Below are 10,640 nucleotides of genomic sequence, written 5' to 3' on the forward strand. Positions count from 1 at the left end.
GAGCGGCGGGTTCCGAGCGCTGGGCCGGGGGCCCCAGGGCCTCTGCGCGGGCTGTGTGCTGGAAAACGGGAATGGGGATGACTCATCGGAGGTGGCAGCAAGGGGCCAGCTTTAATCTCCAGGCTCTCTCTCCGAACCCCGCTGAGGCGGTTTCCCACCGACTATCTTTCGGGGCAGCACAGGCCGGCACAGGGGTAAAAGGTCATAAAGATGGCGCTCGCCGTTCGGCTGCTGCCCCGGTTGCTGCTCTCTCGGCCTGTGCCCGGCGGGGCGGCCCGACCCCGGCCTCCGGGTGCGGCTGGACTTTGCTGCTGCTGCCGTCGCCTCCTGGGCTCTGGCGCGGCCCCGTCTCCTCGCGGCCCTGGGGCCCCGGCGGCCTGGGCGCTGTCTGCCCGGCGACCCCGGCCTCCCCCGCTCTGGGCTCAGGGACGCGCCGCGGCGCTCTCCGTGATCCCCGCGTGCCCCGGGCGCAGCTACAGCACCGAGGAGCGGCCGCAGCCGCGCCAGAAGACCAAGATGATCGTCCTGGGCTTCTCCAACCCCATCAATTGGGTGCGGACTCGAATTTACGCCTTCCTTATCTGGGCCTATTTCGACCGGGAGTTCAGCATCGCAGAGTTCTCGGAGGGAGCGAAGCAGGTGTGTTCCTTTCCCTGGGGTGCCCTGTCGCCGCTCCTGCGTTCCGCTCTTTCACGCCCAAGTGCTCACTGGGGAGGGCTACCCCGGACCGTGCGGGGTGAGCCGGCCGCCTTTTGACTTACATTACGCTTCGGGGTGTGTCTGCACCGTCGCCGAGGAGGAGGGGTTCGAATACGACCCCGGGAATTCCCCCGTTACCTTTTCCACTCACTACAGGTTTTGAATCAGGAAAAAATGGATTCAAAGCCCGTTTCTGCTACTTAAAAGCTACATGGCTTTATCTTTTCTGGATGTGATTTTCTGTAAAATGAAGAAGACAATGCCTGCCTGGCACGTAGTAGGCACTCCGTAAATGTTCGTTGAATGAATGAGTGAGGGGATAAGATGGTGTTGAAGAGTGAATGAGATAACTCTTCCAAAGTGCTATGATGTCAGTTTGAGTAGAAAGACAGAACTTCTTGTCAGCTATTTCACAGAGCTCTGTTGCCCTTTTCTCCAACACCACACGACCCTGCCCATCATAGTCTTTAAAGAATAACCTAGCATGAACAGTTTTCCCCTTTCTAAGAATTTATTGAGACAACCTGGTCGCTGAGAAGTGCACAGCACTCTGCACACTGAGAAATAGCCTTTGGTGATTCAGAGCCCGGACCCCGACGCTTATGTCCCTCTTTGAGCGGCTAATGATACCCTGCCTTTAAGCTCTTGCCTCATAACAGTCACTTTGGGTCCCCAAATTATTCGCAGAGTTTGTGTGTACATGCATTTTTCTAGGATGAAAGTCCATCTATAACTTTCTTTTGAATCTCTTAGAGTTTGTTATTTCCAAACATTTCGGAACTACTGATAAATAGTAGAGATCCAGTTTATTTCCCAGTTCATACCACCATATACTTTAAAATTGTGACATCAGTGTAATCATTGTACAATATTGATTGTAGGCTAGTATTGGTATTTTTACTCCTAATTTATTTCAGATGATTTCTGTAACCAAAGCCATCTATATTTACTTATATGACCTGTGAGTTATAAATTAGTTTTCAACTTTATATAATCAGTGTCCATGTTAACTCCTGCTTCCTGCTTCCTGCTTCCCTGAGTCAATTCTTCACTGCTTTATAAAAAAGTTAAAAAGCAAAGGGCAACCTGGATTAATAGCATCCTGAGGGGTAAACCTCTGCTCATGTCAGTTGTCAAAATTTTTTGTCCCTGTGTACGTAAATTGGCATTATCCTCCTGTTCTCCACAATGTCCACTGGTGACATGTGAGCTCATTGGTGACAGACATATATGACTGTACCAGCTCATTTATGTGTCAGTAAGGAATGGAAATCCTCTCCCCACCTGGGCAGGAATCAGGCCTTGGTCCCTATATTTCCTCTGAACACATAGAGGAGCTTGGGACACTTTTTAGTCACTCACTGATCCTAGAGGTCCTCCAGCTGTTACTTATTTTAAGCCCCTCTCCTTGCTGTTAAGTAATATCTCCACCCCTTCATCAGCCCGTCTTTATACAGTTTTGCCTCATCTAAGTCCATTTTTGCACATTTAACCATTCTGATTTCCAAAAAGAATGTTGAGTCATCCATGGCAAATATTTAGTAATTCCCTTAAAACATTGGTTGCTTAACATGCCATTCAGATCAAGCAAATCAGTTTTTCAACACCTAAGATTTATAAGGACATGGTCAGAAAACCTCCCTACTAGATCTCATAATGCACCTGTACCTTCCCATGCATGCGTATAATTCTAGGGCTTGGGAGTAATCTGGTGCAGAAACATTAGCTAGTTTGTCTGCTGTCATGGGCTCACTTGCCGTTTCTCCTTAGGCTAACCCCCAGCAAGATATCTTGGGCTGTGACTATCAACTTATCAACTGGATCATGTTCATTAAGATTTGTCTTTCTTTAATCATAGAACATGAAAACAAAAAGGCACCTTGGACCTCATCATTCTAGTCTAATCCTCCTTTACAGATCATAAAACCAAGTTCCAGAAAGGTGAAACGATTGGCTTAAGGATGCATAGCTAGCGAGTGCTGAGGGGCACTGTCCTGTGACCCACTCTGCAAGCAGTCTTAGTCCTCCAGAGTCACCGGAAATCAGGATGGTTAAGTACAATCAAGGCAAGTTTTTATTCATCATGTGAGCCAGGGGAGTAGGTGATTCAGTGCCGTACAAGCCATAACCAGCTGTGTTAGCTCCACAGACCCTGTTTTCCACTGATACACACATAGGACGTGACGTCTTCCCTGTTACTGTCAACAGACCATGTTAATCATATACTGTGTGTTTCCGTATATCATGCTTGCACATTTTGACCTTTTTGAAAAAAGAGGGTTATTTCCTAGAATCCTGTTTAGGTTAGACACTCCTGTGGCATCAAGGCATTATCAGGGCAGCTCACAGCAGCTCTGACTCTGTTAATGCAGACCACACGGGTTAAGGGCTCACTCCCACAAGACTGTCCCAACTTCAGACACCGGTCTCAAGTCCAGGCCACCCATGCTTTTGACCAACCAGCTGTAAATTAGGGGTTCCCACATCCCCTTTCCTCGGGTTCCATGATTTGCTAGAATGGCTTGTAGAACTCAGGAAAGAACTTTACCTGCTGTTTCGGTTTCTGGTAAAGGATACCCCTCAGGAACAGCCAGAGGGAAGAGATGGGTAGGGCAAGATATGCAGGAACGAGTGTGGAGCTTCCATGCCCTCTCCGGGCACACCACTCGCCCACACCTCCATGTGTTCACCAACCAGAAGCTCTCCAAAGCCCTTTGTTTAGGGTTTTTATGGAAGTTCCATTCTGTAGGCATGATTGATTAAATCACTGGTCACTGGTAACTAACCTAATCCCCAGCTCATCTCCCCTCCCTGGGAGTGTGGAGCTAGGGCCCTGAGTTTCAGTGCTCTAATCACATGGTTAGTTCCTCTGACAACCGACCCCCGTCTTTAAAGAGTCACTTCATTAGCCTAAACTCAGAAAGGGTCTTATTTTGAATAACAATAGACATGCCTCTCACCCATTTCACTCGGGAAGTTTTAGAAGTTTTAGGAGCTTTGTGCCAGGAACCAGAATGAAGACTAAATATGTATTTCTTATTATATCACAGTATCACACCACTGATTTGTGCATATATTTCCCTCTTAACTGCCATGAAACCACATCAGTCATATGCTGTTTTTCCTGTATCTTGCTTGCACATTTTAGCCTATGCTATGAAAAAGAGGGCTATTTCTTAGAAGCCTCTTTAGGTTAGTCACTCCTGTGTCATCAAAGCCTTATCCGGGCAGCCTCTTAATGGTTCATTATTACCTTATGGAATCATTTGCTCATGTGTGGTTCTCCTTGGCCACGCAAACTAGAGTCTAATGGTTGGGTTTCAACATGATGGTTATGGTCGTTGTTTCTTTTGCCCAAATAGCACCCATCTTCCACAAATGAAGGCTTACTAAAGAATACAGTGTCCTTGAACCTGAGGGCCTCCTAAGTGTTTGCAGGAGGTTCTTGAATCCATTTGGATGTATGCATTTTCTCAAAATTCCACTCCGTTATTGTCCTAGTTTGCTAGGGCTGCCTTAACAAAATACCACAGTCTGGGTGGCTTAAACCACAGAACTTAATTTTTTCATAGTTCTGGAAGCTAGAAGTCGAGATCAAGCTTTTGGCAGGTTTGGTTTCTTCGGAGGCCTCTCCTTAGCTTGCAGTTGGCTGCCTTCTTGCTGCGTCCTCACTCGTTTTTTTTTTTCTCTCTGTGTGCATGTGCTCCCAGTGTGTCTTTGTGTATCCAGATTGCCTATTATAAAGATGCCAGCCAGCTTGGAGTAGGGCCTACCTTCATGGCCTCATTGTAACTTATTCACCTCTTTAAAGGCCCTGTCTCCAAATATAGTCACTTCTGAAGTACTGGGAGTTAGGGCTTCAACATGGGAATTTAGGGGGGATAAAATCCAGCCCATAACAATTATGTGGTATTGTCCGTCAGGCATGCCTGCGCATCCTTTCTGCTGCCGGTCCTTCAGATTTCATCTTAGAAGTTACTTTCTTTAGGAAGCCCCCTCTGATCTTCCCAGATTGGCTTAAGTGGCTCTTCTGTAAGCTCTCAAATCATCCTCTTCTTACTCTTACCGCATGGAACTGAGGTTGTCTGCCCAATGCACATAAACAAGCCAATTAATTGTGGCATCAGCCTTTAGGGGGGAAATCAGCTTTTATTCTGCAAGATGGATCTGCAGGGAGACAGGGGGCGTGTGCCCTCAGAGCTCTCTCTCCGATTCAGGATTTGGGGTGAAATTTAAGAGGTTAGGGAGAACAGGCTGGCCTGCGGAAATGCTCGTGGGACAGATTTTGGGCTTCAAGCATTTACGGTAAGGTTTACACATTTATGACAGGGTGGGGAAGGAATTTTAACACCGGATCTTCCTGAATGAAGGACCCCTCGCTTCTAATAAGAGTCTGACTTTCAAGTTCCAGTCACATCCTCGTCCTTGGGTTCCATGGGGAGGAGAATCTTTAGTTCCCGGGTCATTTCAGGTCATGAATTCTTCCTTTACACATACTCTAGCTATGTGACTTTGCAGTTTTTCTGAAAGATAATTCTTAATCACTCTGTTGATAAGAGATGGGGTGAGTTGAACTGGGCCTGGAGGGCCTGCGGATACATTACCCCCGTCATAATCCTCGCACTTCCCGGTTTACTTGCCTCCCTCCTCAGGTAGACTGACAGTTCCTTGAAAACAGGTAGAGTCTATGCACAGTTTCATTTCTCACTCCTGGGAATGTGGGGGATTGCAGTTGGTTCCCCCTCACTTAAAGTGGGACCTCATACTTCAAGTTTGGATCCACTGTATTAGACTGTAAACTCACTGTCTCTTCTCCCACCTTCCCAACCTGTCTTACCTATCTTTATTTATTTATTTATTTATTTTGGTGAGGAAAATTAGCCCTGAGCTAACATCCATGCCAGTCTTCCTCTATTTTGTATGTGGGATGCTGCCACAGTGTGGCTTGATGAGTGGTGTGTAGGTTCACGCCCAGGATCTGAACCCAGGAACCCTGGGCCACTGAAGCAGAGCCCATGAACCTAACCACTATGCCACCAGGCTGGCCCCTGCCTTACCTGTCTTAATGAGATTCAGACTGCACCCCAGATCTTCAGACACCCCATGTGGTCTGGACTGTGCTGCTTCCCCCTGCTGTCTGCGTGATCAAGAGGGGGTCACGAACAGTGAGGGTGGTTGATTACTTTACTATTTTAAGAGGAAATATAGAGGAGGATTTTTATCGAGGATCTAGTGTGTATACCGCAACCTCTTTTCCCACGTCCTGAGGGTGGATACATAATTAGCAGTCTGCTCACTTACTACTATATATTGGGGAAGGCCGTATGAGAAAAGAAAAGCCAACCAACTTTGAAGGAGTCGTGCCTAACGTTGATATATTAGTGTTTGCTGTTGTTTATGGCCTTTCTCCTAAAAGAATCTCTGTTAGACTTAGCCGTTGAAGTGTGAGCATTATACATTGTATGGTATTTTGAAACAGTAATCAACATCTACCCCCTCACTATTTTTTTAAGGCTTTTGCTCATGTGTCCAAGTTGCTGTCACAATGTAAATTCGATCTATTGGAAGAATTTGTGGCCAAAGAGGTAAAGTATACTTTTAATTTTCCTTTAAAAATAAATGTATTATTCTCTTGCAATAAAATTATGTACATTGTTCTCATTTATGCTTAAAAATAGTGTGTGCACCATCAGCCAAAGTAGAGTCCCTGTGTCTTTCTGTTTGGGTGCTTTGGGTCATATAAAAGCATAGAATGACTTGGTACTTAAGGCATAAGTAAGGAAATATGTCTTTCAGTTGTTCTTATATTGAATGTTCTGTTAGGAATTATCTAGTTGAATAATTAGATGCCTTTCATCATTGCTTTTGAAGATGAATAAATATGGTAGTAAATTTAAAAATAGGTTCAGAAAAATTCATTCCAATTTTGAAAGCTTTCATAAACTCAATAGGTGAATTATGGTTTGCTTTTTGCAAACTCAGGTGCTACATGTGTTGAAAGAAAAGGTGACGTCCCTACCTGACAACCATAAGAATGCCCTTGCTGCTGACATCGATGAAATCGTGTACACGTCCACAGGAGACATCTCCATCTACTACGATGAGAAAGGTAACTGGAGCAGAGTCAACTGTAAATGAACCAGTATTGTCCAAAGAAGCTAAACTAGGGGATAATCATGGAATGGTGGGGTTTTGTTGGTACAAGTGGATATTTATAGAACTTTAGTGTAAAAAAAGTTCTTAGTGATAAATATTTTCTTCTCCCCTAATATTTCAAATTGCGTCTCAGCACCATGGTCACCCCCTGATTTTTACACAGGACTTTGTCATAATCACCGATCATAGCAAAGTGAATTAGGGGGGAATGGAAGGCTGTCTTCCTTCTGGCAGTTGGGGTAAAGTTAATTATTTAGCAACAAGAAATGTGTTTTTCCCCCTCATATTTGGATTGACCACAGATATCTGTTATTATAATTTTAGAAAATGCCACAAATTGAAAGTAATCCATGTAGTACACTCCGTAAATAGTACATGCTCAGTAAATAGTAGCTATGATTACTGCGATTCAGAGAAGAGGCAAATAGGTCATAAACTCTTAAGAGAATTTTCTGAAAATAGAAAGGTATCAGTACAGGTATCTTAGGTTAGGCTAGAATCAGCACACAATTTGATCTGTAACACTGTGTAACTACTGCCAACTTCTGATTCCATTTTGGATATGTGGATGATAGATTATTGTGATTTGTATTTGTATGTGTGTGTGTGTTTTTTCTCTAAGGAAGGAAGTTTGTTAACATCCTGATGTGCTTTTGGTATCTAACCAGTGCCAGCATCCCCAGTGAAACGATAAGTGGAGCCAGTGTGTTCCAGGTTAAGTTGGGGGATCAGAACGTGGAAACTAAACAACTTCTTAGTGCAAGCTACGAGTAAGTCTAACCACAGTTCATTGTTTCCTTTCTCCAGAAAATGGAAAGTAGTATGAAGGTATGAAAACTAAAGGGAGCTTTAGGAAGAAAAGGATTGAAATTTGACAACTTATTTATGAAGAGAGGAAGTCATAAAGACATACTGGCCATGAAACAGGAGTGTTCAGAAATTAGAAAGAGGTAATATTGCTGAGTTTAATGAAACGATGTTTCAGCTGTCTATTGCTGCGTTACAAACCTCTCCAAAACTCAGTAGTTCCAGACAGCTGTTTATTCTGCCTGCTGTTTTACTGCTGAGGAATTTGGAGAGGCTCAGCCGTGGGGTTTTTGCTGCTTCACCTGGCATCGCCCGGGGCTGCAGAGGCTGGAGGATTCCTTTCCACGAAGGCACCTTGGTGCTCCTTGGCTTCTTCATGTAACGTCTCATTCTCCAAGGCCTCTCTTCGTCGCTTGGGCTTGTGGTAGTCTCAGGCTAGTCACAGGTTTCACATGGTGGTTGGCTTCCAAGAGGCAGAAGACAGAAGATGCTAGACCAGTAAAGGGCTATGCCCAGGACTGGAGCAACACCATTTCTTTTTTTTTTTTTTAAAGATTTTATTTTTTTCCTTTTTCTCCCCAAAGCCCCCCGGTACATAGTTGTATATTCTTCGTTGTGGGTCCTTCTAGTTGTGGCATGTGGGAGGCGCCTCAGCGTGGTCTGATGAGCAGTGCCATGTCCATGCCCAGGATTCGAACCAACGAAACACTGGGCTGCCTGCAGCGGAGCGCACGAACTTAACCACTCGGCCACAGGGCCAGCCCCCAACAACACCATTTCTGCCATGGTTTGCTGGTCAGCACAGTCTCAGGACCTGCAGAGCTGAAAGGGCATGGAGCGACTCCACCTCTTGATGGGGTAGCAGCACGGTCACATTGCAGAAGAGCACATGGGATGGGACATAGGCCTATGGCCATCTCTGGAAAATAAAATCTGCCATAATAGGCACGTGGACCATCCATTCATTAGACATTTATTGACATCTGTTTACCAAGTGCTCTGGTGTGGGTTCAGATACGAAATTGAAGGGCTCCTGCCCTTAGGGAGGTACTGTCTAGTAGGAGGTTAGCAAATTAATTTAAAAAGACACTACAGTGTATTTTTTTGCTAATAAAATTTGGAACAGTGAACATATCAAGCAAGTTAGTGGAGACATAATTTAACATTTATTTAAAAGAGAATGTTATTATGTGACCAAAGTTGTACAAATTTCCTTTAAAATAACAAATCCCAAAAATGACCAGAGAAAGAAAGTATATTGTTTCACTAAGGTAAAAGGGAATTATAGCCTCATTTTTTTTCATTTTTCTTGAAAGAAATGTGCTTTTTGTCTTTTTTGAATCTTGCTTTATTTGTAATTATCAAAAATAGTCTATATATTTAAGTACTCATTTAAATCTACTGAGTTGTCTCTTTTTTAAGACATCATATGTAATTAAAGAGCACTATAATCAACACCAACTTTCAGTTCTTCTGATATTCCCTACTTAGATCATGGGCAGCTCATAAATACTGTTATTTTCAAGATCAATCTAATGTATATAAACCAAATTCCACTGAAGTGCTGTTTGCATCCCCATAGTCCAGTGTATTTCTCTTCATATTAGGCATATTATAGCTAGTATTTAACAACAGAATAATATCTAAGTTTCTATCAAGGACTGGCAGATGTTGGAGTTAGATAGTCCATTAAAAATACTCATTTTAGCTGAGCATGTACTTCTCATTTTATGAGGATATATTTTGTGATTGAATTGGTAGATTAAACTCCTTTTTGGTTTTGATTTTTATTTACCATTAACTATTAGCATGTTGCTAAAAACTGCCTCTAATGTACACTTGCAAATTACATAGTTATTCAAGAGGTATTTGGACTGATGTAAGATTCACATTATTTGTAATTTTTTTCTCAGATTTCAGAGGGAGTTTACACAAGGAGTAAAGCCTGACTGGACCATTGCACGGATTGAACACCCAAAGTTATTAGAATAATCTTTCTCAGAAAAATCAGCTTATTGGACTGTTAGCAATTGCCGTGAAAAGCTAAGGAAGAAAAACTTTTGGATCAGGTGATCTTCATTTAATGCAGTCTGTGGATTACTGTGGTACTGTCTTGAAATACTCCTTGTAGTATATTGGCATGATATAATAAAGCATTTCCAAAGATTGTCATCACCTTCTCCAAAAGAGCTCAAAGTCAAAAAGCTACACCACCACAATTGTTGGTGTCATATTCAGTATAATTTCTAATCTTAGATTTATATGTATATATACAAAAACTAATTTTATAGACATAATAAAGTATTGAAAAAAATATTTACGCATTTCTAAATTAATAATCCTTAAATGTTTTATTTGTGGTTAAGTATGTGTAAGATGTGTTGTTGAATGTCGCTGCCGCTGTTTGAGTACCTCTGGTCACTAGCCGGATGAGGAGGAATGGATGGAATTACAGCAGACTGGTCACTGCGGAACTAAGGCTCAGCGAATGTGAAGCTCACTAAAGCACAAAGCGAAAAAACCACGGCTGTGCCTCAGCCCCTGTGGGGTAATATCCAGTCTTCTGTTTGTTTGGAGACCCAGAAATCAGGGAGGGAGACAAAAACAATGTGAAAAATAGTGTTTGAAAATTTTCCCAATTGATGGAAACTATAAACCCACAGATCCAAGAAATCCAACAAGCAGAGTAGCAAAGAAAACCTCACTAAGGTACATCATAATCAAATTATTGAAAACCAGAGAAAACTAAAGCAGCTGGAGAAAAAGACACGTTCCATACAGAGAATGACTGTGTAGTTCTTTTCTCAAACTGCAAGTTGGAGACCTTGGCTTGACATCTTTAAAGTGCAGATAGAAGAAAGACCTGTTGACCTAGAATTCTATGTTCAGCAAAAATATCCTTCAGAAGAGGTGACAAAAGACTTTTTCAGACAGGGAAAAGATAAGTGAATTTTTCCCAGTAGACCTATTTTATAAGA

At 43.1% G+C, this 10,640-nt stretch overlaps 1 protein-coding gene across 3 annotated transcripts; it reads left to right on the plus strand.

Annotated features, from left to right (window-relative positions):
* The first annotated feature begins 8 nt into the window (after positions 1-8).
* MAIP1 (matrix AAA peptidase interacting protein 1) lies at positions 9-9,978 on the plus strand. Of its 3 annotated transcripts, none has more exons than XR_006526689.2 (5): positions 9-639; positions 6,213-6,284; positions 6,682-6,808; positions 7,524-7,625; positions 9,576-9,978. XR_006526689.2 is itself a non-coding variant. In XM_014845981.3 (5 exons), exons 1-5 carry the CDS (start codon positions 211-213, stop codon positions 9,652-9,654), a joined length of 855 nt encoding a protein of 284 aa, XP_014701467.1. In that variant the 5' UTR covers positions 9-210; the 3' UTR covers positions 9,655-9,978. The 3 variants fall into 3 exon arrangements, 1 of the variants encoding a protein (XP_014701467.1); XR_006526690.2 differs by lacking the exon at positions 7,524-7,625 and adding an exon at positions 7,663-7,805; XM_014845981.3 differs by having other exon boundaries at positions 7,478-7,625.
* Positions 9,979-10,640: the final 662 nt, after the last annotated feature.

This window comes from Equus asinus, chromosome 4 (genome assembly GCF_041296235.1).
Source record: "Equus asinus isolate D_3611 breed Donkey chromosome 4, EquAss-T2T_v2, whole genome shotgun sequence".
Classification (NCBI taxonomy): domain Eukaryota; kingdom Metazoa; phylum Chordata; class Mammalia; order Perissodactyla; family Equidae; genus Equus; species Equus asinus.

Excerpts from the sequence above, each read along its gene's own strand:
- MAIP1 (XM_014845981.3), top strand. The coding sequence starts at position 211 with ATGGCGCTCGCCGTTCGGCTGCTGCCCCGGTTGCTGCTCTCTCGGCCT. Across the intron at positions 640-6,212 it reads TCTCGGAGGGAGCGAAGCAG|GCTTTTGCTCATGTGTCCAA; the intron begins GTGTGTTCCTTT and ends TATTTTTTTAAG. Across the intron at positions 6,809-7,477 it reads CATCTACTACGATGAGAAAG|GAAGGAAGTTTGTTAACATC; the intron begins GTAACTGGAGCA and ends TTTTTCTCTAAG.